This window comes from Eucyclogobius newberryi, unplaced genomic scaffold, assembly GCF_026437365.1.
Source record: "Eucyclogobius newberryi isolate DKJ021-1_F unplaced genomic scaffold, fEucNew1.0.hap1 SCAF_10, whole genome shotgun sequence".
In the NCBI taxonomy this organism is placed as follows: domain Eukaryota; kingdom Metazoa; phylum Chordata; class Actinopteri; order Gobiiformes; family Gobiidae; genus Eucyclogobius; species Eucyclogobius newberryi.
Genome location: NW_027315724.1, coordinates 14524725 through 14552605, shown reverse-complemented (window position 1 = coordinate 14552605; position 27881 = coordinate 14524725). Strand labels below are relative to the sequence as shown.

The 27881-nt window shown below is 39.4% G+C and overlaps 1 protein-coding gene across 13 annotated transcripts in view; it reads right to left on the bottom strand.

The window, feature by feature from the left end:
• mecom (MDS1 and EVI1 complex locus) overlaps positions 1-27881 on the bottom strand; it is a 224731-nt gene that overhangs the window by 25332 nt on the left and 171518 nt on the right. For 12 of the 13 annotated variants that reach the window (XM_072461392.1, XM_072461435.1, XM_072461401.1 and 9 more), the window contains exons 3-5: positions 13825-13959; positions 928-1030; positions 729-842 (exon numbers count right to left, since the gene is read on the bottom strand). In XM_072461392.1, coding sequence (XP_072317493.1) covers positions 729-842; positions 928-1030; positions 13825-13959 — 352 coding nt within the window. Of the gene's footprint in view, positions 1-728; positions 843-927; positions 1031-13824; positions 13960-14931; positions 15021-27881 lie in introns of those variants that run through there. The other variant, XM_072461487.1, reaches the window with a different exon arrangement.

Genomic DNA, 27881 nt, shown 5'->3' with positions numbered 1-27881 from the left:
AATTTGATGTCAGATTGCAGATTTGTTGACATGGTTTATCTCTAATTACTGCAGTTTTTCCGCAAGAAACTAAAACTGCATGAAACTAAAACTGAAGAAAGTGGATCCATTATTCAACTTCAAACGCGTGAATGTTGAAAGGACACATGGAATTATTATTACAGATCTGTGGAGCCAGTCCTAAACGAATAATGATAAGTTTTAACAACTGTAGATTTCTAATTTGGATTTTCTTTAGTAAATCTCCTATAGCGTTATTATAGAGTTGTTCCCGGAAGTTGCAACGTGCACAACCATTAATTGTGCCTTATTTCTGCTCGTATCACTTCTTAACATATCAAATTCGTTCTACACAGACTAACAACGCCACTTTCAAGACGTTGAAAGAAACGATGCATATGAACGTAGAACATTTCACACAAATCATACACTATTTATCATAGTTTAGCGTTCTCTACTAACGGAATTCATGCTCAAAACAACGGTACAACGTGCAAATCCGTAGCAGAAAGAGGCAAAAGTGTGCGGGGCAGAATAAGGTGAATAGGCCCATCATCTGAAATTATGACTACAAATTCTAAAACGTGACTGCTTTAGTGCTCAATGTGTCTTTTATAGGGTTATATACTGTACTTTTATCATTTAATGCAACTGCCTCCAATGCTTATATGATAAAATCGAGCTTGTCTGTTCATATTGTTATCTGAACCTTTATTGCTGAGCCGTACCTGGGCTGAGGAAGGAGACCGGGGGCATCCCACACGGCTGCTTCTGGTGGTCCACGAGCTGGGAGCGGGACTCAAAGAGCTGGTCGCAGTCGTCACAGCGGTACTGCCTCTCCTCTGCGCACGGGCAAAGGGAGAGTTAGAGTTAGCCACTGGCACAACAGAGAAACCTGACGAGTGTGAGTGTGAGGAGGGCACCGACCGTGGATATCAGGGGCCATACTGCCACATGAATACTCCTCCGCCTTCATGAAAAGTAGCAGCTCCTCACCGGGGAAGATCTCGCGAGTGACTTTGTAGAAGATCTGCGACAGAAGAGAAGTGGTGTATGTTTGTGTGGTGTCGAATTTAGTTTGGAATAGTGAGATTTTTACTGAAGATGCAAATTTGTAGTCAGATATAGCTCTACATGTCAGCACTGCATAGGAAAATGGCGAGAGAAAGACTCGACAGAAGTAAAGATACTGTAAAAAGAATATGTTTTAGATTTTTTTTAAATCTATATCGACCTATGTATCACAGCTTTGTAAAACAGATTGGTTTATGTTGATGTATTATTACGGATGTGGCGTTTTCAACTCGTTTCAACTTCAAATCGTACCTATTTAATGTTTGAGCGCTAATATGCTATTGTTACTACTGTTGGTGTAGTCACTAGTGATGTGTTATTGGTAGTATTAAATTTGAAATTGTAGCTGATAATTGTTATTTCTTCTGCACGGCCAAAGTCAAAGTGTGCACGTGTTGTATTGCCAGTTTGTCCTCAGTGCATCAGATTTGTCTTTTTAAACAGACAATGAGTGAAAATGGAGGTAGAAGAGCAGCGAGGCTAAAAACATGGTGGAATGTTACACAATCATGCCACAAATTATTTTGTATCCTAGATAAATAATTTTGCTATTATTTCTTATGAAAAGACAAAGGTTAATCAATGAATTTTACTATAGCTTAAAACATATTTGTGATCATTTCTATTTTAAAATATCGGTTATCTGCGACAGACAAATATCTGATATCGGTCTTCACAAAAAGCAACAAAACAAAAAACATTAAAAGTAAATTTTGGTTTGTTTCCTTCCAGATTTGATTCTCTTCAAAATAATTGTGCAATTGCTGTAATGTAATGTTGCCATGACAAATCCTTCAAATCAGGAAGGAATCCTAATGCCTGAAACCCATAACTACTGCAATGACCACTATGGGTACTACCACAATTTTGCTTATTACTACTTCTATTTTTACTGTTATATCTATTATTTCTAAAACCATTCATACTTTAACCAAAATGCCCTACTTCTGTTTTTGCTGGTGCTACTGCTATTATTGTATCTACTGGAATAAAAAAATACACCATCTTTCATAAGCTAATGTGTGAATACGTGTTTGTATTTGTAAGCATTATTTTATTTTATTTGAATAATATTTGTACTACCTTAAAATTTGTTGATGGAACAAGCCCTTTTTTTCTTATTTCCAGTGTGAAAATGTTTGTTCTATCGGCTAATAAAGTCAAAATATACTGAAATAGATAAATAGTTCTTCCAGCAATGATTTACTTATTATAATATTCAAGATCGCGTTTCCCCCCCAATGTACTATCACATTACTACTAACAGAATGGTATACATGAAACACTACTTTTCGGCACAAATGTTTAACATCTGTCCACATGTGACCCATATATGTTGTTGTGTTGATGGATCAGCTGACAGAGCAGGGCATTGTTTTCCCGGGCTCACACAATGGCCTTTCTCTGTAAAGCAATCATGTTCCGAGTTATTTCTGTCCCCTTTACGGAGCTCCGACACAGCGCCTTCCTCCTCTGTGTGGACGTGATAGCAAATGCAAGGAATTTATTAAAATGCAGAACGGAAGTCTTTTGAGAACGGCACAGATCACAAGTATGCGGCGTTCATTGAAGGAATTCCTGGTCAGAATTCCCAAGAGCGTTCCTGAAGTCGAGCTGAAGGAATGCGCTGACAGGTCTATTATTTTAGTTTAGGTATCATTGTTCTGCAACTTGATAAATCAGTACGATCTATACTTGACTTATAAGAAGGTACAAAGTGTTCTGTAGTTCAGTGTGATACAGAAAAAGGGATAATAACTCCCGCCACAAGGAGTTAGTAAATTATCATCTTTGTTCAATGAGGCTCTTTTGGTCTTCTGATAATTCATTTTAAAAACTAAAATTTTTGCCATTTTGATTATATATTGCTTTTTCCGTATTTTACTGGTTTTATTGTTTGGGGATCAGAAAAATCAAATTGAGCACTTATTATGTGTTTTGTTGTTTTTTATGTTTTTGTGTTTGTGCAGCACTTTGGAAACTGTTTCTTTTTTTTATCAAATGTGCAACATAAATAAAGTGGATTTGGATTTCTGATGATTGTGAAAGAAAGAAGTGCATTATGGACAGGGATGGAGCAAACATCACTGGGACAGAGGACAACAAATATTGTGGCTGGATTAAGGAGGTAATCGAGACACAGAAACGTGCCCACAGGACTACACACCAGGACGAGGGGGCCTGTTTAGTCTCTCACACCTGGGACGCTGTTCTGAAGAGGTCGGACAGCAGATGGCGCTGTCGTTTTGCCTCTGACAGTGTAAATTATCCGACAAGAAATTAGATAAAAGCACATGAGCTTTGAGTAAAACTGTGAGTGAGCCGTCGATGAAAAAAACTGATCATTGTCAATTGTCATGTTTTTATCGAAATATATTTGATTTTATTACTACCAGGGTTGCAGATTTGAACCTGCATATTTATACTGCAATTGTGCCCATGAGCAAGACATCTCACCCAATAGAGTTAGGGTTAGTCAATAAAGTCAATAAAGCATCACGGTTATGTGACTTTGAAAAGCAATGTATAGGACTAATTTAGTATTGAGCACAGTGACATACTCAAGATAATTTATTTCACAAAATTACACTATATTGCATTTTCTGCTGCTTATACACCATTTACTACTTTTATTTTATTAAAAAAAATGTTTTACCATTTTCAAGTAGGGATATCACAATATCAAATTTTAGTTTGAAGATTATTGTGAGGGGGAAAAATTACAAGATTTAACAATTAGTCACAATTAAGATTTCACTATTTGGTCATCAGTAATAAAAAGTGAAATCTTAATTTTCTTTCATTCCCATCGAGTTAGTAACCAGCTTAACAAAAATCAAACTTTCTGAATGAAAAAAATAAATAAATGTGATAAAAAAGCCGGATAAAAATGAATTTTACAGATATAGTCTTGAATTTTGCTTCTAAAATAGTCGCAATCATAATTTAGTTCTGACAATTTAAATTGTGACCTGAATTATCATGGTTATCAATTACCATAATAATCTTGACATCCTGATTCCGGTCCTAATTTTGCACTTTGGATACAATTTGCAGCGTAAACAAAGTTGTCTGACCACAACTCGACCCGCTGTATTGTGTCTGTGTTTTTCCTGAAGCTGTGACCTTTGTATATCCTATAATAATGTTATGATTTACAGACAATGTTTCTGTCTGTGTTTCTGTAACGATTCCGCTCTGTGAGGATGATACTACAGAGCGTAGGATGTTTCTGAAAAGCACAGAATTTACAGAGAATTCCAGGTAAAAACTAAAAACCTGTAAAGCATCAAAAGGTTTTCCACAGTACTTAAATAAATACATGTACAGCTACAGTAGCAATAAAATACTTACACAAAATAAATCGTCCAAGGTATTGAAGTACTGGTTTGAAATGTACTTTTATTGTATGTCACGCAAAATCCAAAAACTATTACAAATTCAAATGTAATGAATTGGATAAAGAATCGTGCTGGTTTTAAATCAGCAAAAATGATTGCATTGATTTGATTTTTCTGGTCATGGGCTCAAATATTTTTGGGTACCACTTTATAATAACTACACATTAATTTGCCTTAATAAAGCATGAACAATGACTTAATTCATAATAAAAAAATACAGTTTAACAAGCACAAGTCAGGCTTAGTAACTACTTACTAAGTGTACTTAAGTGTGGTGTTATGAATTAGGGTTAGAGTATTAGTTAAGTAGTTAGTAACCCTGAATAATCCTTCATAAAATATTTGTTCATATTGTTATGAATTAAGTGTTTGTTCATGCTTTACAAAGGCAGGAATAAGTGTAACCTGCTGTGTAAAAACATGCTGAAAATAACTTTACTTTTCAGTGCAGTTCAGAAATGCCGTGGACTAAAAGTACAAAGTATCCAATGCAAAACGTACTGAAGTAAAGCACATAATACCTAAAAAGTAGACTTAGGTACAGAACTTCTCATCACTGGTGCAGCTGAGCAGTCCAAGCATGTAAGATTAACATAACAGGCGAGTCTACGTATGTTTTGGAAAGCCTTGCCCTCCATCGCTGCTAATTCCATGTAATAGAGTAATCCTGGAATGTCTTTATTGCCCTGCAGGCCGTGTAATGAGCACAGCGCTGCAGTTCTGTGGTCAGGCCGCGGCACACGAGCGGGCACGGCGAGGCGATGGAGAATATGAAGGGGATTTCCAACCGGTTCCCCCAGGACAAGCGCATAAACATATACACAAACAAGAAGGCTGCCACTTTTCGCTTAACAGTTATAGCTTTGATCGCTGCGTCATCGTTATAGCAACACACACACGCACACACACACACACACACACACACACACACACGCCACACACACACACACACACACACACTCTCACACACACACACACACACGCTCTGGCCAAAACAGTGGCTTTAAAATAGCAAGTTAGTCTTTGGCGATAGCGGGCCGACCCTAATCGTTACAAGGTCGTTTTTTATTGCGCTTAGAAAAACTGTTGAAAGGACCTTGGTCTAATCTACGACAGGAGATATGCCGGAGTTTACATAAAGTAAATGTAAAGCAAATACAAATCTGTCAATGTTAAAAGAGCAAAGTGAGGGAGAAGTTTAAAGGTGCACTAAGTCACTTTTTCTATGGGATCTTATAGCTTTGCCTGGAATGTTCCAAAGCTTTAAACGTATCAATCTTGCATTTATTTCCATTTCATTGCAGGTGTTTTTGTGCTAGATTGTGGATAAACTAACCAAAATATAAAGAAATCTACTCTAAATACATTTCTTTTTTCATAATTATGCAAATTTGGGGCATATTAGCTTTGGCTTTTCACTTGTTAAACCTTAAAAACGATGTGAAAAACAAGGAAAGAAATTCCTCTTTCATTTGGGAGCATGCAAATATCTACTCTTCCAGCAGAGGGCGCAGTGTAAATGGTAGTTATATATAGTTTGTTTGTATGTTTTTGATGAGGAGACAACAACTATCTACCTGCATACCACACAAACATAATTTTACCTTAAACCGGGCACAAAAAAGTGTGTTTGTAGATCATTTTCCCCTTCATTGTTTAATCTCTTATATGACGCAACATGCCGGTTATTAACTGTGTTTTATTTGCAAAGGGCAAGTGCACTTGTTGAAGGCTTTGATTCTGCTTGTTGTGGATCAGAATATCAGAGGTCATGACCCCAGCCCGAGCGTTACCTTGACACCATTCGTCATTAGCAAAGCAAACAGGTCACACCCGATTGGCCAAGCCCTCCACGGCACACAAGTCATTCCACAGCAATGACACAAGCTAGCAAAATATAGGCACTAAACTGACAAACGTGAGCCGGTTTGGAGTGGTCACTGTATATGTTAAATCAAGTTACTGCCAGATAGAATTCACAATAATCTGGATTTAAAGTTTTAGATCAGAGTAATGGCCTTATTTCCTGCAACAAAGGTATCCATTTATTGTGTCCATGGCAGAGGTTTTGAGGCCCAAAGAATGGTTCTGAAGTCAAGTGGAATATCAATGCTGTTAATCTCAGTCCGATGTTTAAGGATAACAATCCAAAAACACATGATAATGACGGGCAACTTGGCAACCACAATATCTCCCACAACCAGTGTTTCGCTTTGTCATGGCTTTATTCAAAAACACAATATAATAATTTCAGAACATGTGATTTTGCTCTCCTACATTGAGAAGTATGTATGCGTTCCCATTCTTCATCTGTCAAAGCAAAATTACTTTATCTTTCCCATGTATGATCCGTTTAAAAAAAAAGAGAGTATAATAGCAAATAAGGACCAAGAAGTGGAAATACAGGATCACTCAAACATGCATGAATCGATCAAAATCTAACTCAGAGTAAGCTTATGGTGAGGGCACCATGAGCTCTCCAAAGTATTTAGGAATTGCACATTTTACGCTGCATTTTTCATTAACCACGTGCCTATTATTGTTGTAAATGTACACTTTCAATGCCTAACTTTGTGCGATAATACCTTTATTTTCAACCAGTGCGCCAGGGAACACTAATGTACCTTGAGGGATTGGTTTACACTGTTATTTTACTAAATATTCCTGCATTTTAAAGTGTCCTGAGCAAACTTGTGAACAAGAAAAGACTGCTGTATCTAGTCAAAAAAAGTGAGCTGTGCTTCAAAAAAGGTTAAATTGATGTAAAAGAAGCTCCCTGGGGGAAAAGGTTAGCGACCCCTTGCTGTGAACAGGCTTTTCATTCAATATTTCAGCTTCAAATCTATGGTTGGACATCTGAAAATCCAAATAAATTGCGCACACTTACAATAATCCCCATATTTCATTCACAATTGAACCTACTCGACACATAATCATATCTTCTGCCGCAGCGTGCTTGTAATACGCCGCTTACGTAGCCACTTTATCCCGTTTAGGCAGCAGAGTCAATAGCGGTTAGCAGATTAGCGGCGTCTCCTCTGCACTGTCTCATATGAAAAGCTCTCGAGGGCCCTTCCGGATGATGTTAATTACATACGGAATCCATTTTGTGCTCAATTGAATGGGCAGAATGGAGGGTGTCGAAGAGAGCTAATTGCCGCTAATTATCTTAACGACAAAACACAATGATGATTACGTGGGGGATCAATGCAGCCACCACTTAGACTTTAGGCTTTGGAGGGTGGAAGCAAACGGTGCCGAAACAATGGTCGTAAAAGAGGTGAAGTTAATTGTCGTGTGAAAATGTTGTGTGTGGGTCAAAACAGTAAATTGATTTGTACAACGAGTCAAAATAAGAAGAAACAAGCGCAAGAGCTGCATTGTTCCAAGTCTAAGTGTTTATTTGAAAGTATAATAATGATTCAGAATGAAAAATTATAGTGTTTTGAGTGTGTTTTTCCGAGTCGCAACTTTATTTCTTGCATAAATTATTCTAAATATTTGACCTAATCGATGCTCTAATTAAAAAAATCCGGTTGGTTTAGTACATTTTAGACTGTAATTGACAATTTTAGACTGAAATTGACAATTTTAGACTGAAGCCAACAAAGGTAAATAAAAAAAGAAAAAAAAAATGAATTTAGTTGAAAATGCAACACGTTTAATTTGATAAAATAAGTTACAATAAATATAATTAGATAAATAAAATCAAGATTATTTGGTTAATCAATAATTGTGATTATTCAAGTCACAATGTAATCGTAAGACTGTTTATTTTGATCTATAGTCCGAAAAATACATCAAAATGTCTGTGTTTTTGGTCATATTTACTTTTTATTCAGAAAGTTAGATTTTGTTAAACTGGTAACAGGAATAATAACGAACGATTTCACTGTTGTTTGGTCTAAGTAAACGTGAATAATCGTCAAAACTATGATATTTCCTCCTCTCGGTATTTGCGACACAACAATTTCATGACAAATTGTGAGATTCCTCGAAGGGACGAAATCTCGGATATTTATTAACAATGAATATAATAATTTACTTTTTCTTTGGTCATATTCCAAACATTAAGATTTAAAAGTGCTTAAAAAGTGGGTGCACTGAAAGGAAGCAAAGGATCATGGTCTGTGTAGCTCCTTTCAGCTAATGCTGCAACAAAACAACAAACGGCCTGTGTTTAAATTATTGTGTTGATTAAAAACAACCATTTTATCTGTAAATTTACTTACATTTTTGGACAAATTTCCACCAACATTAACATAAAAACATTGCACTTTTAAATAAAGCCAACGTTTCACCCTTTTTCAATGCAGAACAAATGGAACTACAAACTACAATTGCCTTTTCTTTTGCTCCTTCTGGTAACTCACTCATTCCTGCCTCTCTCTCCCTCCCTCCCTCCCTTTCTCTCTCCTCTTGCAATCGCTCATAAACTTTTACGATAAACAGAACTGGGTCAGAAATAAGGGGTTATATTCTCACACTAAACCCGCGTTCCAAAAGTACTGCGCTGCAAGTGGACGACGCTGCTTACAACCGGCTCTCCGAATAAATCACCAACCAATAACGCCCAGGGCCAAAAAAAAAAAAAAAAAAACGTGGAGCTGGGGTATTTCTTTCCAATTTCTTACTCGGTGTGATGTTGTGCAGCAGGCAGTTTTGGCCCAGCCGGGGAAAAAGGGGAAAGAGGGAGGGTAAAAGGCGTTATGTGTGGTTGGAGAGTAGCATTCAATGGCGTTGGAAGTGTGTTTTAGCTTTGCACATTTGAACGAAGGACGCAGGGAGTCATCGCAACCGCAAAAAGCAATCTGGAGTGAGTCTGTGTAAAAGAGAGTTACAGGTGTGTGACATATTTAGTAGTAAATGCAGCACGATGACCAAAAAAGAAAAGAAAAACAAGCACTTAAAAGTAACCGTGTTTCTGATGGGTGAATAATTACATTGGGTTAATTGATAATTGTGATTATTCAGGTCCCAAAATTATCGTAAGAACGAACAAATAATAAGTAAAACATCATGCTTTTGGATTATTCAGGATATCTGGTTATTTATGTGCTAGTGTGGTTGTGTTTTTTTATTCAGAACGTTGAAAGAACGATTGTTGTGAGAAGAAATATCATGATTTTACGATTTTTCACGACGATTAAATTAATTTCATCAAATCAAACTTCTTGTATGAAAAGGTAATTGGCACTGGGCATGAAATGTTGAGTAACATCTCCACTATAACTGTAATTAATCATAATATCATGATAACTATTCAAACTGAAGCGGTTTGAAAACGTTATGGACAGTGATTTTAATTGAATCTAGAGGTGAAGATTAAGATAAGTGCTTTTTATGCGTGCTATAACAGTAATTATCTTTGTTGGCGATTATCACGATTCACCACCATGATTGTCTGCATCTTTTTTATCACAATTAACTTTATTTCTGTGATGTTTAAAAGTACTTTGTAGCTCAAAAATCATGATCAACAATAAAAAAGTAAAAAAATGTGTTGTTATGTGCACTTTTTTATAGAATAGAATGAACAGAAATGACAAGTTGCAGGTTACAATTCTCACTGATTATTATTATTATTATTTATTTTTCTTTATCGCTCTTCAAAATGAGTGTGCTCATTGTGTGCTCAGCAGTGTTGGGAAGAATACTTTGAAAATGTATTTTGTTTCGTTTTTTTTTTTTAGTTTAATTGTGTTCTGTTACTTGCTCTAATCAAAGTACTGTATTCTGAGTACTTGGAATACTTTCACATTGCGTTGCATTGTAAAGGATTATAACTACCTTTTCTTTCACAGTTTGTCATGCGTTTGTTTGGAAGATCAAAGAACATTTATCACAATCGGAGAAGGGAAAATTGCACATGCACTCATTGTAAGAAATGCATTTTCATTTTTCACACTAATAAAGTGCAGTTTGAGCCTTAATCGCATGCTCAAATACCACAATATATTCCTCTGATTTTAGACTTCCAAGCACTGACTATTGGTTCAACTTAAGTACTTCTTCTGCTCTTAAAATGCAACTCCACGCTCTCAACACACATTTGTAAAAAAAAAAATAAAAAAAAAAAAAGGACTACAACTAGTGCAAGAAAGTGACAGTCTTAGCCGGACCCCCCATTCGGGCCCTATTCACCACAGTGCGCAGACAGCCATTGTGGGGTTTATATACTCCATGTGTCGGCCACCGGAAGGGCTTAAGGACGCTACATGTGCCGCGTTGTGACAGTGTGTAAGAGAGGAACAATCAGCTCATCACAGCCGTGTCCGTGTGTGTGTGCGTGCGTGCGTGCGTGCGTGCGTGTGTGTGTGTGTGTGTGTGTGTGTGTGTGTGCGTGCGTGTGTGTGTGTGCGTATGTGTGTGTGTGTGTGTGTGTGTGTGTGCGTGTGCGTGTGTGTGTGTGCGTGTCTGAGGCTTAGAGCGCCGCCCGAGCAGAACCAAGGCGCTGACAGCCAGGGAATCACACCCACAACCCTCCTCCTCCTGCTATACAGCCGCAACACTGACACTGCCACTGCTTTGAAACGTAACAGAGGTTTTATTTGCTTTTTAGTTTTTCATAATGTACATTTTTTGGGGATATGCTTGTATATACGTTTTATTAAATGTCAAATGTCTTTTTTTATTTTTTTAAATTGGTTTTATGACAAGAGAAAAAGCAAGCAAAACGATTATGATTAAAGTTCATGTGACTGGTTCTCATGTTTTTTTCTAATTATGACTTAGTTTGGTGGGATGGAACCTGTGGTAAATGTTTATCACAGTTTTACATCAGTCAAGTGGCAGTTTGTGAAGAAAAATGTGTAATTAAAAATTGAAAATGACAGAAAGTAAAGCTGTCCCTCTGTGATGACATCAATGCGCGACTTTCAAAGCATGAAGAGATGATTTACTCAAGATAGATACATTTTTCTGACTGTTTAAAATATCATTTAACAAAATAAAGCAGTTATTGTGTATTATTTTAACTATTGTGTAATTGTAATGGATTTTGGCAATTGTTTTCAAGAGGGTTGCTAGGTAACAGTTATAGAATTACCTCTACCTATGTCACACTTGCTGCTCATGTCCAACCAAGAAGTACAATTATAAACTTCACAAAAATTGTCAAACTTGGCACATATTTTTTTGTGGAAAATATTAACTAATCATGTTTGTTACATTTTAGTGAAACTTTAAGTCCAGAGTGTCAAAATGGTTTGGATGCAGTTGCTTTCCCCCGTTAATATGTGTCTAAAGATGACAACGACATTGATTATTTTTTTTTTGGTCATATACTACGTCGCTGAGTTGTCTTAGTAAATTACTTTTTTCATTTTTACCTTCTTTTAACTGTGAAGTCTCATTGAAATTCAGAATGCAAAAGCAGCAATCAAAACAATCAACACAGTGCAAAACGTCACAAACTACGACATTATAATAACAGCTCTCTCCAGATAAACATTTCTCAAGAAACACCATTTCTCAGTCATGACACTTTTGTGAACTTATTGCACTTAAATCAAGTGTTTTCAGACCGGAAAAAATGACTAATAAATAAGTAACATTTATCTTGTTTTAAGTAGGATTGTCACAAAATACCTTGTTTTAAAAGGTCAACATTTTGTGACTTCGAAATTGAATAAATAAATAAAAAGCTACTGCATTTTCTATGGGCAAAGGATATTTTAAGAAATATACAAGATACATGCTACTTAATTCAGTCTCTTTTAACTAATGTTTTACATTATATTTTATTTTTCCAGTGCTTGCGTGCATGTAAACGAAATTACTAAAACAATTTGCAAAAAATATATATATATAAAATAAAATCATGCAAATGTAATGCATTTATTATTTGTGTTTTGTGGGCAATAAATTGCACCACGTAATTAAGTAAAAAGTTACAATTCCACTTTTTATGACGACAATTGTTTGTTTTTTTACTTTGGCTTTTCATGTTTTTTTTATACATAATACACATTTAAATACTTGATTATTTGTTAAAAGAAAAACAAAACAAAAACTACACTTGTTGCATGTTGCTGTGCTTAGGCTGTTTCCACTTGCACACATCAAAATGAAAAAAAACTGAACTAAACCAGGACTAAACCACAACTAAAACATCCAAATCAGATCAGGGCCAGACCAAAACAAGTGTGAACACAACCATTCCGTGTTTTTTTGTCCAGACACACTGTTTCCATCCACACATCTCACACCTTTCTCTTCATAATACCTGAACCATACGGGCCAGAAAACCAAAGCACAGCACTTGTGTTTTTGCTTAACTCTTGATATCATCGCTGCATGTTTTTGGCCACTTCTTCCTGCCAATCTCCAGCATCTTTTCAAAGACTCAACAGGTATAATCAAGATGGACCACCAGCGCAGTGCGGCGAGACAAATAACCCTAACTCACATCCTCGCCTGGGTCGGACTAGATCGTACGCATCATTGTCAGTGTTGCTTCCCCAGGTTTGTAAAGGAGCCAGGTGAAGCGCTGCCGTGGCATTCCAGGCATGTCATCTGATTTTCTATATCTGCAAGTGTGTGGAACTATCAGGCGCGATGGTGGAAACTTCTGATCTAAGCCTGTGGTCCTACTCGCACGGTAGGTAGAGGCGCAACTGCCAAAATAAAAGCATTAGAGAGGCTGTAAAGTGATTTGATGATGTGGGAGGGGCTACTTGGGGCATGAAGGAGGGATAAAGAGGAGGGGAGGGGCTGTGTAATTACTCAAAGATGGGACGGACAGCACGAGAACAACAAAAAAAGGGTAGGATTTAAAAATAAATAACAGGAACAGGGTATGGATGGTCAATTCAAATATATTGGAATCAAAATTTTTGTCAGGAGTAAAAATGCTTTAATAAATTCTACTATTTTTTTTTTTTTTTGTATCAAACTGAAAAAAGGACTAAATGGTCAAAATAATGTATAAATTGTGCACTATTATTAAAAAAAATGTTTTAATTAGAACAAAACATTTTGAAATGATTTTGGTGTGACAAGATGATATTTGATTACATATTTGGAGACTACTTTAAGATTGCAAGATAGGGCCAGTGCCTTTACACTTGTTCTGCTTTGTAAAGTTTTCTTAAATTGACTGATGCTTGTGTTGGAATGTCACAAATTTAAAAGAAATGAGGAAAACCATGTTCATGTCACACAATGGAATATAACTATTGCAATCAGGATCAGATCATTTAAAAAGCAAATTGCATAGAACCACATTTTTAGGAAAGTTGTCAAATCAGTGACACATTTCGGGGCCTAAACATGAGACGCCCAGAATATGTCATATGTTTTACAGTTTGTTTTTTGTGAAATCCCAAAAGAAATGGCCTGGTCTTACCTGCTCATCGATCTGGCACGGCGTCAGGTTGTGTTGCTCGGACACAGGGGCAAACTGGACGTGCTTCAGCCAGCTCCCGATATCAGGCTTGCTGGCATCCACGCAGAATTTTACATGGCCCGAGCTGTCCAGGATCTGCACCACAGAGGAAAGAGGAAAAGAGAAGAGAAGAAAGAGAGAGAGAGGGGAGAGTCTTTGATCAGTATCAGTCCAGGTTTCTGTGTCCAAACAGTGACAGACGCATGAACCTCCCACAGAGAAAGTGAACACACGTTTGACACAGACACGCAACAACAGAAAGGTTATTATGTGAGCGGTGTCTGCGTTTGTGGACGATATGGAGACCAAACCTGGAATTGTTACCAAGGAGACCACTTTTTGGCACCTCCAAAAGGATGTGATATGGAAAAGAAAGTGCAGGAAAGCGAGGGAATACATTAATACTCGCTGTAAGAGCCGTAAAATAGCAGTGGGAATTTATATATGATTAGAAATTCTTAAAACAAAGAACTGTAAAATATATTATGTGGTGATAAATTTAAAAGGCCTCAGTTGTGGCCTCGATAATAAAAAAAATAAAAGGAAGATTAAAACTCTAATAAACTATTTTTAAATGTATTGTGAATGAAAGTAATAAAATATATATTTTGTCCCAGTGTTACAATTCTCAATTTATTGTCAATATGAAAAAATAATAAGTTGGTTTATCAGCTTTCTCAATTATTGTAGAATAACTTGTAGCTAAAATGTGTTTTTCTGATAACAATAATACCAATAAAATGTGCAAAAAGACAATAAAAGCAGTAACAATGTGTGGTGACTGTTGACAAATATATATTATAAAGTAGTTTAAATTAAAAACGGTAAAAAAAAAGCAATACAATTTTGGATAAATCTCCTTGAAATCACGCTATACTTGAACACTTCAAATGAAAATCAGGCAGTCGCTTTGTGCCTTTGTCCAACTTGTCACTGAAAACAGATTTTGCCCGTTTAGATCTTTTTGTCGCGGCTCGTGCGCTTCACGCAGCTGAGCGTTATCTGCTCAAAAACCCGCAAAGGTATTTTAATTCATTTATTTCTTCGCGTATTTATCATTTCTCTTACCTTGCCGTTTTATCGCTGCACATCAAATCTCCCGGGTAAAAAAAATAAAAAATAAAAAAATAAAAAAAACAAACAAACAAATAAATAAACAAACAAAACGATGCGATGCACGCCCCGCACGCCACCGAGGGGAACAACACAACAACAACAAAAAACGTCCCGGTTACTCTGTTTTTCTCTTGTCTTTTCTCCCCGAAGTTACGCACGTTGCGCACGCCCGGGACAGTTTCGCGTCTTCTTCTCCGACCGTATCTTCCACTCCTCGCGGTGTCTTGTCTGCGCGTTAAATCCTCATAGTCGGGACACCGCGCTTGCCCGGGGGTCGCGCTTGCCCGGGGGTCGCTCTTGCCCGGGGTCGCTCTTGCCCGGGGTCGCTCTTGCCCGGGGTCGCTCTTGCAACTTTTTCCCCCCTTATTTGCCGCGCGCGTCTCCGCTTTTCGTCCCTCTCTTGTCACTCTCGTCCCGTGTCCAGACGCGCCAGCCCAGGTGTCCTCCACTCGTAACCATTCAACTTTGTTCCCTTGCGCTTCCTCCTCCCTCCTCCCTCCCTCCCTCCCTCCCTCCTCCCTCCTCCCTCCCTCCTCCTCCCTCCCTCCCTCCCTCCTCCCTCCTCCCTCCCTCCCTCCCTCCTCCCTCCTCCCTCCCTCCCTCCCTCCTCCCTCCCTCCCTCCTCCCGCTGTTGGATGTGTCGTGTCCGTATGACAGCCGAGAGCTTCGCGAGGGAGAGAGGAGGGGGTGCGGGCAGGGAAGAACCAGAACGCGCGCGCGGAGGAACAGGGGGGTGGTGGAGGAGGAGGAGGAGGAGGAGGAGGAGGAGGAGGAGGAGGAGGAGGAGGTGGGGGACGTGCGCCACTGTTCAAGCACTGCGCGGACCCCTCGCGTCGATCGTCTTCTCTCTTTTCTTCTTTTTTTTTTGTCTGTCTTGCAGCGAAACCAAACTAAACTCCATCCGACGACGAGTAACTATCCAGACTAGACTAAACTGGACCTCTCCGCCGTGGTAAATAGTGCAAGTGTCTAAGGCGGGGGGCTCCTGCAAAGGGTGAGTGTGGGTGAGTGTGGGGGTCACCCAGAGGTCGGCGGGGGACGGGGCTTCTGTGCCATTAGAGGGTGAAATACGCGTGCGTAAAGATCGGATCGAGTCATGTGCAGCTTTTACGCACGACCACTTTAGGTTTGTTCAGCTGTGCACAATAGGGACGCAACGACCACCTAATCCTGGACTGTAAAAACAATATCACGGGCATATTTTGACACATAACACATAATTCTATTTATTTATTTTTTGACACTGACAGGAGAGTGTAGCGAAATGGGGATGAGAGAGAGGGAAGGACATTCAGCAAATTGTCGCAGCGTGGCATATGTGCTATCCACACATAATTGTTTTTTTATAACACAGTCTGTGGCATTATTACACCAAAATGTCAAAAAATAAAACATTTCCGTTTTTTTTTTTTACATACGTTAATTGTATTTTCTAAGCATTCACTCACCATATTTTCACCTGCCTTTTTGGTCAATAATTATGTAAACTGTTTAAACATTTTTATTTTTCTTGCACTTGCACTTTAAACACATTGCCAAGTGTTATATTAAGAACAAATCTAAATTCCATACATATTTTATTCAATCCACACGTAAATTTGCATTTTGAAATAACGTGCTGTGCCCATTCATCACAACCCCTGACGTGACAAAACGAAACGGATCATTTATTGACTCCATAATTTGTGAATCCAACGCATAAAAAAACACGCCAAAAAAAATAACACAACATATCTTTTCTTTTTTTCCCCTTCTCCCTTAAAGTGTTTTGACAAAAACGTTGGCTGCAAAAGGTCAATACCAAATTTGTCAGTCTTGAACTCCAAAAGAACAAACACTTGTACTGCGGATTGTTGGAGTTCTTTTCCTTCCTTCCTTCCATTTCAGCAGAACGAACATTTTATTGGCCACACATACCCAGAGTATGTGTCCACACAGGCTAAAAAAGACGCCCTCGTCCCTGTCAATACGCACTTTATTAGGCAGCTCATAAAGCAAGCAAGCAAGCAAGCGTTCCTCCTCCTTGTTCTGCCTGATGAGCGCAAATGATGATGGATAACGCCTTGTGACATTGACCTTCCATCCCAGATAATGGCTATTGTTTAACCAAAAAGCGGGGTGGGAAATGTTCAGGAAGGACAGGAAAAATCGTGTATAAATAAGGCAAGACCCCGGCGCTCGCAGTCATGATTCCCACCGCGTCTCGCTCCTTGTGAGAACCGCGCAGAGACCCCGGTCCGGCCGCGCATCGATTTCCTGCCTCTCCTCGACTTGTCCATTGTTGGAAGCCTTTTTAATTTAGCCATAAATTGGGGAAAGCTCAAGTCGAATGAGCTGTTCTATTTTCTTCCTGTCAGGATGAGGGATTTGTTTTATGATGCATTGTGTTTTAAATACAAGTAATCTGGGAAAGTGATTGCTGCTGGTGCTGCTCCTCCACCAGCAGCACCACCACCAGCAGCTCTCCGAGTCTGATGGAGGATTTCGATAGAGAGAGACAGGGGGGGGGGGGACATTTGTGAGAAAACCACGGATAAACACGCGGGGTTTGTGCGGGGAAGTGTGAGGGGGGGGGGACAGGAGGAGCGCGTGAAGAGCGGAGCTGGACTGCGTTTCTTTACCCTTCCAGTAGATGGCGCGCACAACTGAAGTGAGCAGCTCTGAGCGGGTCTGCTCTGCGCGCCTGCTTCACCTCACATGTCAAACAGTGCTGGTTTTAGTTGTTATGTCAAAGTGCACACCTGTAACGTCGTAAAAAATAAAATAAAAAAAAATAAAAAAAAATCTCCAATACAAGCTTTAAATGTCACTGAGACGAAGGGAACTGTATATTATCTTGAAGCAATAGATATAGCCACCTAAAATCACGTCATGGCTGTTGTAATTCTTTCATTAATGCTCTGTAAGTCGCTTTTGGATTCAAACATGAATTGTAAAAATGAATTAAAAAAAGGAACATTTTTGATTGACCTCGAAATTAAGGCAAAAAACCTGAACTGAAAATGGAAGAAACACTATAAAAATGTTTGACCTTATTGACCTGTGTAACAACCCACAACTATTCATTTCCCAAACAACCTCAGTGTCAAAATCAAAAGTATAAAAGTGTCACGTGAAAATACCGTTTGTATATTATAGACTTATGGACGTTATGGCCGCGCGTAAAGCATTTACAACTGAACTGGAACAAATGCGGGCTGTTTACGCGTGGGATTTGTTTTATTCCAAAGATATTTATAATAGGATGAAAAAGTAAATAACGGTGAGATGTGCTTAGATGAAAAGAAAAGCAACACAAAAAACGCGTTTCATCGAAATTACTCCACGCTGTTGTCATATTAATCACAATATGGCGTGAAAAAACAGCTGTTTATCAACGAATTACAAACCAAAACGGGCTTCGGGGCACGTCGGGCGCGCACGAGGCGATATCGCGGCACATTCAGCTTCTTTCTAGTTCATAAGAGGAAAACAGCAACGCTTTAAAGTGCTCTGCAAATCTTCAACTGCTTTTCTTTTTAATCGCTTGAATTCAATTGCTCTCTTGTTTGTTTCTGAACTTCCCTCACGCGCATTGGAAGCAGCGGAGTGATTCTCAACGCGTAACAGTTTGTCTTTTACAGAAGTCGAAGTTTCGTTTTCTGGGAAGTCGTTTTTTTGGGATGTTGCGGCTCAGGTTCGTGGTGGTGGCGGTGGTGGTGGCACAGGAGGAGGGGATTCCCGTGCGGGGCAGCCGGAGCGCGCAGAGGCACATGGGGAGGCGCACACGGGCGGGCGCACATGGGCGGGTGCACACGGGCAGGCGCACACGGGCAGGGGCACACAGGCAGGCGCAGCAGCAGCCAGTCAGGCCTGTGGAGAGGAGCGCAGCGCATTCCAGTACATCCTCCCTCCTCAGCCCCAGAGCGCGCGCGGGAGGAGAGTGGGACAGATAAAGAAGGAGTCACGTTCGAATTTACGCACAAAACCAACTTTACGCACGCAAAAAACAATCGATTTTGCAAAACGAACAGCCTGTTCTATTCCCAACGGTGCATTTCCCTAGAATGATTTAGAGTGCAATAACATGTGTCATTCTTTGGTCTTAAATTGAGCTTTTTTAGTCATGATTTGGACTTGGGGTTGGTCCTGTTCTTGTCCTTGTTTGGGAGGATCTAGTCCAGGTTTAGTTTCAAGTTTAGACCTGGTTTAGCCCCATTTTTGATGTGGCGAATGTGCAAGTGTAATTGTGTTGTACTTATGGATTTGATTTAAAAATGAAAATAAAAATACGGTATAAAACACAATCTGTAGCATCTAGAGTTAGTTTAGATGAAGTGATGGAATAAGGATCCTCATATATTGATGAATGATGAATACAATCAGATAACGTCATCTGCTTAAGTAAAAGTAAAAGAAGTACCCATTTAAAAAGTACTTTTAGAGAAAATACGTGGTCTATTTTACTATGAACTAATGACAGGTCAAATGTAGATGTAATGTATCAGACTAAACCTCCAGACAATTCAGCCGATGAGCATAAGTACTTTTTACTTTGAGTACATATACCTGCTCTTACGTGAAATGAAAGTAAAGTACATACCAGTGCTTTTACTGTTGTACTTTTTACAACTGTTCAGACAATTCCCTCACGTTTACATAATTGTACATACATAATTGTACATATATGTTGTCGTTTGGCACTGCAGTGATACCAAGCAATCAGCGTTCACTCCTGAGCAGAGGAAATGAAGGGGGGGGGAACATGTAAATACAAAATTTCCTCACGTCTGGGAAGTGGGCCCGTTGTGCTGCCCGGCGTGTTAATCTCCACCTCAGTAATTTGGTTCTGCGGGAGGAGACAGAAGCCCCGCTGCTGTGCCCTACACTTCATAAATCACTGCTTTATGTGGACAAGGTCAGCTCCCCTCACCCTCCTCCGCCTCCTCCTCTCCCTCTCCTCCGGGCCCCTCCCACGTGACCAGACCCGGCCTCACTTCTAATTACTTTGGATTATTTTCATTTGCCGGAGGTCAGCCAGGCATTCCGACGCACGCATGCACACACACACACACACACACACACGAGGGAGGAGAGGAAAAGAAAGAAAGAAAGAAAGAGAGAGAGAGATGCTTTCTGGACAAATCCGAGGGCCTGTGAGAGAAAAGGCCCCGTGCGTTCTGCTGAGGTGGCGTCCTGTCACAGTGTCTGTTTGACAGCAGACTGCAGGGCCAAGTGGAGATGACTGATGAGAACGTCACTGTCACGCGTTTGTGCCATGTACATGTTGTGTGACGTTATGGTTTACTTGTTTAATGATTGCGTGATGGGTGTCTGGAAAATGCAAGCGTACAAATGTTAATTAGACCGATATGTGGGAGGATATTTGCACTTATTTGCAGCATATCAGCTAAATTTCCCGCAAATTTGGTTTGGCGATGGCATTGCACCAAATGTGATTACAGTGCTCCCTTATGAGTTAGTGGTAAAATAGTGTAGTGGATGTAAAATTGTACATTTTATTATGTAGAACTGTGAGAATAGACATTAATTAATCATCTAAAATCCTTTTATTTGGGGGGAATTATAAAAAACTGGCCGAACATAAATATTGTCAGAGATTACTGACCATCGGTTCCTCTGGATTAAAATATTGGTATTAGTTTCGGCTATAAAAAAAACCACAATAACCATAAAAAGTGATCATTTTGGCGGGCAATCTTTGGTTTATGGATTCTCTCGCTGCTTGATGCTTCAGCTGGTAATGAATAAGAAATTGGATGGAACATTGCTAAGTAAATCCAAGATTTTCCTTTCCAAATGTTCCGTGTTCTTTCTGCATCCTCGATTTATGATTAATTGCTTTCAAATACCTTTTAATATCATCATAATTAATCATACTATCGGTAAATCGAATGAGCAAAAACAGGTTTATTATTAACTGCATTACTGAATATACATATTACGACTTACTCCAGCCATTTAGATACATGTTGTCTTATACAGCGAAACACACGTTCAATGGGAGTGCAATTCCGCTTTACATTGAACAACAAACAAACTGACATTAGCAAACAAAAATGTGACTTCATGCATGCGTGAAAAACAAGAAAAACCTGTGGAATGCGGCTGGAATAGGTCACGGAGGTCACGCGACAGGAGAGAGGTGCGAAGAGCTTTAGATGTACAGAAAATACTACAGACGGCTCTTCCTCTGAGCCTCTCCCCGCCAGCCCACACTGTACGCGGGCTTCGGGGTACCATAAAGCCCCACGGAGGTCAGAGGTCACGCTTTTGGAGCATAAATTCAACAAGCACACATCTCCTATGCCTCACGGGACATCTTGGAAACTTCAACATCCCACTCCAAAGGGGGGAAAAAAACCTAAAACGGCGTAGGTAATTAGAGCATGTTGCAGGGTTGCCGCAGGGTGAACAAATTGGCTCGTAGATTCATAGATATCATCTTTAAAAGGCTGTTTTAAGTGCGAGGGGCTAGAGGCTCACGTTTAAAAAAAAAGGATAAGGATGTGATACGGAGACAATGCGTTCTTTATAGACTGTGTCCAATTGGAAGGCTAATATTTTAATGTAGGCGGATATCAGAAGTAGACACATGCCGGAAAGAAAGGCTGTCATGTTAGATATGGTTGGGTATCACAGAGCAAACAGGAAATCAAAGCTGCACCAATGCAAAGGGAGGGGTCTTAGACAATATTAGAACTTCAAATACATGTATAAGATGTCTAATATTCATAGAAAGTGTTGTTAATGTAATTTTGCTTACAGAGATATGCAAATCTATGTTCATGCATAGGAAAAAACAATGTATAAAGTAAACAAAATACTGCTAATGGGTAAAGTTCAGGTAAAGTAGGACACGTTTTGGTCATAGCATCAAACCTTCAACCTTTATTGTGTGTTTTCCATTAGTTTTAAGTCCAAAACATGGCAAAAACTCCTCTTCCTCGAGCAACTGTAGGAACATAATTGATGGGTGGCTTTTAAAAAAAATATTCAAATGCTAAATCGTCCCACTTTAACTGAATTTTCCCACATATCACTCCATATTGTTAGCATACCTTTGAATATAGACGCTAAGTTTAGCATTTAGCATCTTTAAATCTCGAGTTGATGGAAAAAATTGAATGGAAAATGAATGGGACGATTCAACGTTGTGGGAACAATGGAAGAGCATCTGGTTTAAATCCATATGTGAATGAGTCCTGTTGTGGTTCAGAAAAAGTAACCAAGTAAATGCTTAGAACTTACTGCAAAAACATGAGCTATTATCACTTACAACCAGAAAAACGTTCGTAAATGTTCTGTTTGTATAATGGTGCCACTTTGACGACGCTTGACCATCCAAATTTGTTCTGAATTGTTAATTGCTATGGCGACTGTCCTAACTTAGATAACTACAATTCTACCATCAAAACCACTACCAGCCTACATACTTTTACAATTCATACTTTGCTCCATTGTAACGCCGATTGCTAACATTCAAGACCAAATAAAGTTTAAAAAAAATCAAAAAAGCCAATACTTCAAAAGACCAACTGAGGAAAAAAAACATATGTAAAGATTGAGAAAAGAAGCAGAAACACCACAGCGCTGATGTGTTGAGTTTGCGTTTATGGAGTGTTACGGGCCAGATGAAAGGAAAACTGAAACCGTTTTTACCGAATATAAACCACATATACGAACATGACAAGTGAAACTAATGGCCATTTCGCATTTGAAATTTACAAGTGGTCCACGCTGCAACGCGAGAAAGTGAGGAAATGTCGTTGAGTAAGTGCAAAGTGTAAGCAGATTGTCTAACGCAGAACACCCCCCCTTCCTCCTCCTCCGTGCACCCTGACCCCTCCCCCCTCCACCAGAATACATTGTACAGGTCTTCTCTGTGTTTGTGGCTGTGATTAAAGTCAGAATTAACCAGGCGAACAACAAATCAGCTGCAACTGCTTGGGATTCGGGAAGGCTGCGGAGCTCACACATAACACAGTGTATTTTAAGTGAGGACTGTTAAAGGCTCCACTGGTTTTCAGGAGCATCAAAGAGGCCCCAGTTAGAATGCATTAGATTTAACCAACCTGCTGTAGGACTGAGAGCATTATCCTGGCGTTGTGCGAGGTCTGAAGGGAACGGCAACTGGGTAAAACTGGGGGATCTAATCATTTAAATGAATAGATACAGAAAAATGTAATTGGCATGATTGGTTTGGAGTGTCTGTGTATTAATACCTCAGTCGTTCAGGTAGGTTCCGTAGTTTTTGCCACTCATCCATGTAGTTTGTTTAGTTCATTTGACGAGGGTCTGGTGAGTCTTCTATCTGTCTGAAGCGAGGAGCTACTAAGGAGTCAATTGATATCCTTTACTGTAAATGGAAATTGTGCGTGAATTTCAGAGGCTCTTTCCGTCAGACAGATATGAGGCTCATCAAAACCTTGTCAGAGGAACTGAAGAAGCGACTTGGATGAGTAGCAAAGTGTATTCATTGGTAAAACGTTTGTCCGTTTGACATAATTCAATTTACTTTGGCAATGACTTGGAGTAAAATTGTAACAAATGTATTTTTTATTGTATTTTTCATGTGTCGTACCATTCATCTCCCGAATGTCCATGACACAATTATTTTTAGTCAGAAAACCTAAAGTCGGCGACATGACAAATTTGCTGCTGAAAAAGTTTAAGAAATATATCCTACTATAAATCAAATACTGTAAGTGTTCTGTGGTCATTGGTAACCATATCGCCAATTAGCCCGAGGGAAGCTTTCTAACTCATAATATAATAATTGTTAGCATTGTTTTTAAAGCCTCTACAGTTTAATGGAAATTTTGCTATAGCCACAGCTGCCCTGGACCTGATTTACAGAAACGTGGCTGCCAACCTGCGCCAATGACCTTTCTGACCAGGACAGATAAAACCACATTCGCAACTTTTTGTCACTTGTCCAGTTTAAAGATAACTTTTAAAGAAACATTTAAAGTAATTCATCAATGTAATGCATGTTTCAAAATGCCTGACTTTCAATTTCTTTTCCCAGTATTTGTTTTCTTTTTAGTCTTAGAACACGGCCGTTCTTGAAGCAGACTCAATTCTTTTAAGATAACGCTCTCTTAGCTCCGCCGCGACACGAACCATCAGACATCTCCACGACTCTCCCCGCGCAAGATGGTTCAATTCCAAACCAATCACTCCGATGTCACACACTTTTGGGTTAATATTCTAACCGTGAGGCACCGGGCCAGGCTGAGATAAATCAGCTTTTATGATGGGCTGTTATGGTTTTTACGGCGCTGGGTAGTGAGCGACTGATTTAGGGATCAATCATGCGCCGGTGTCTGCCCGGGGCCGAGCTGCTGCAGTGGGGATCGATTGGAGCCAGGGTCCCTTGCACTGGAGGTCTGTCTGAGGGTAGATGATGGAGGTGAATGAGAGTGCTCCACAGACAGAGAGGAGATATATCTGAGGCTGCAGCGCTGGTGAGGAACTGCTGGACTATGACCGGACCATCTCTCTCTACGCACTCCTTTATCCTGATGGCACTTTGGAAAATCTCATTGTCACACAACATTTAACAAAGACAAAAGTTGGAGAGCGGTGGTTGTGATGAGTGGTGTGACGGGGGAGAAGGTGGAGTGGAAGAATATAGCAGAAGTGGGGTGGCTGAAGTCAAAATTGTTTTCAGGCAAACGATGAGTTATTTTATCATTTAAGTCATTTCACAAACTATCCAGTAAGTTCCAGTAAAACCATTCAATTCACCCAGACAACAGCATACTCATAAAGCACTGAACCTGAACAGTGGTTATGCATCATATAGTGTCATAGACTCATGAAAGAAAGTTGTTAGTTCAATCCCAGTTTTGGAAGTGGTGAACACGTGTTTTCTCCTTGACGCCTGGTGATTTTGACTTCAAAACAAGGAGGCATGGAAAACCAGGCCACAATGAAACACTTTTATATTAAACACAATAGAAAAGAATCATGGAATCTAAATGAAACCTTTATTTTTTTGTCTCTTGATTTGATTGATGCTACATGTTAATCTTTAGTGTCCACAATAGAAACCAGACATGGATCCAGCCCAGAACTAAACCACGTCCAAACTAAATCTAAACCATTGTAAAAAAAATAAAAATTAAATAAATAAAAAATATATTAAGCAGCTAATAATTATGTATTTATGTTTTTTTTTCCATTTTAAATGTAATATAAACTTTTCTAAATACATATACAATATGCATTTGAACCCTATTGGAATACATTATCCTTATGTAGTCCTTTACTGGTGTATTTGTGACAACACGAAAATGCATAAAGTTAAAAAAATATAAATGATTCCCATTAACTTTTTAGTTCTAAGTTCTAAAGGTGCATATGACAAAGTGATGCATATTCTAGATTTCGCCCAACTTGCCTCACGTTGGGAATTTACACCACTTGTACAAGACACGCCAAGTTTAAGTTTTGCTTTTTTCAGCACCCACTCACAATAACGTTCTATGTTTGTTGTACCAATGTCTATTTGGGTTTGTCGCCAAATAAGAGACACAAGACATTAACTGCTTCTTGGTGGTCAGAAAGATTGTTGATGCAGATTGCAAGTTATGGCTCTGAGAAGTATATGAATAATGCAATGTGTAGCATCCAGCATTACTGTAATTGTTTATTTGGAAAACATGGAAGCAGCCAAAAGAAACCCAGTTGGGTAGAGTCAAGTCACTTGTGGTGCCTCGCGTTCTCTTTGTGCCCACTCCTGGATTCACTGTTTATGCACTTTCAACATCTCCCCTGGCCATCGGGACGGCTGTTTCCTCTGTGCTGTCAGCGCGCCCCGTCCCAAACAAAAGAGGCGGAGAACAAGCCCTCTGCCCTCAATCAGAGGAAGTAGGTGCTGATTACGCTGCCCCAAAAAGAAGCATTCCAATCCCGTTAACCAGCTACAAAGCCAGTTGCCAACTCCAGAAATATTCTCAGGTCACATGGACACCTTACACTTTAAATATACTTGGTGTCCTGATACTTCCTGGTCAAAGGTAGATGTTTCAAAGACATGATTTGTCTCCATTTGCTCTCACACTCGTCACAGTTTGGAGAATGTCAAGCTCATATTGATGATGGTGGAATGACATCCCTCATAAAGTTTAGCTCTAATGTTAATTTTCAAAGGCCTTTTTGGTAGAAACACATAACCAGTCCAACAAAAGCAATTACAAACATGCAAAGAATATAATCTTTTCATGTTATAACACTTTTTCAATGTTGAGCTGGGAGCATTTTTAACATTCTTTATCCTTCAAAGAAATGGGAGTATCAAGGCTGTGAAGTTGACTTAAATATAGGTTAGAACAACTCGGACCTATCCCTGTATTGTTAACATCTGATGTGAATAGAACTATTAAATCAACAAAATAGAGTCAGAGTTGACTGAACAAAGCTGATACAATGAGGAGGTCATTAAGGTAAACAATAGGTGAGCGTGAAACCTTTCCTAGTCCATCACATGTTATTGAGTCATTATTAGTATCAAAAGGAAGTTAAGTACGATTATGAAGCCTGTATACAGTATAAAATGTACTCTTAAAACAATGGTCCTATGTTTTAATAATTAAGATACAATAAACATGAACTAAATTCTAGATAGCTTGTTAGCTCAGAATCAGAATCAGAATATGCCATTGCCAATGAACAAAAAGCTTTCATTCTCCCCGTGGATGAATTGGTTTGCAGCAAATTCACATGACTGTCTTCCCTTTCCCACTTTCGCATGACACATAAAATCATCATAACCTCATCTAAGACTCATCTAAACTCAGTGAACAACCCAGACATTCAGACACGTTACTGTTAGTGGAATGAATGAAAGGTTTGATCTATTTTTCCTGAACAGAGGAGGCAGAAGCGGTGGCCAGAGGAAAAACTCAGAGAAAAGAGGATGTCTATGGTCAGAGAGGATCTTTTGGGCCGTTTTCTCTGAATAGATCACTTCCAGCCCGGGCCGCTTTAGACCCAGCAGCTAAGACGCCACGGTCACAGTCTTTCTTAAACATTAGCACTTTAAGGACGGATGAAAATAGTTTATGATATTCTCAAATGCATCCTAATCAAATGACAAAGCAAAGTATCGAGACAGAATACTTCCAACTGCAAAACCCCCAATGTCGGTGTGTGAAAATCTTTCAAAATGTAACCCATGCATTCTTTTATGGCGCACGGACTTTCCACCTTCCTCACACCCTCGCCTCTCTCTCCCCCCGACAATTCTCTTCACTCTCAGCTTGTTTATAAGATGAAGAGCCCCTCTCATAATCAAGTACCCCATCGTATGTACTCAGCGCGGACATCTCTGTACCAGGCTGCATATTATATTTCTGTTTGTTTGACAGTAATGCCGCCTCTCTCCTTCGCCGTGACAGGAAGACACTCATCTATCTCACTGGGGGTTACAACCAGCCTGCCCCCCTCTCGAGTGCTAACACTTATTAAGCAAATGAAGAGCTTGTAGAGACAGCTGTTAGATAAATGGACTTCTGAATGGTTGGAGGAGTGGTTGCGTGTTTACTGCCCGGGATGGTCCCTGTCTAAGTGTGTTTATAATGGAGATAGAGATAGTTCAAAGTGTTAGTCAGGTCCTTCTATTTGTCTCTGTCTTCAAAGGGGGGGTTACATAAAGCTGTATAAATTGAAGGTAGCACATGCTTACAACGTGGGTGTCTTTTCACCTTTTAAACCATACGGTATACCACGCTCTCTCACTCTTCCTTCAAGCTGCTTCAGAAAGTATGTGCTCCAACCTTTGGCCTATCTCCACTGCAGCAGCAGAACCATTAGCCTCCATCTCCTCCTCTTCACCATCACAATGTCATTCAATTATTGATGCCTTTACCTGCTGCGATCTATGCATCAAAGTT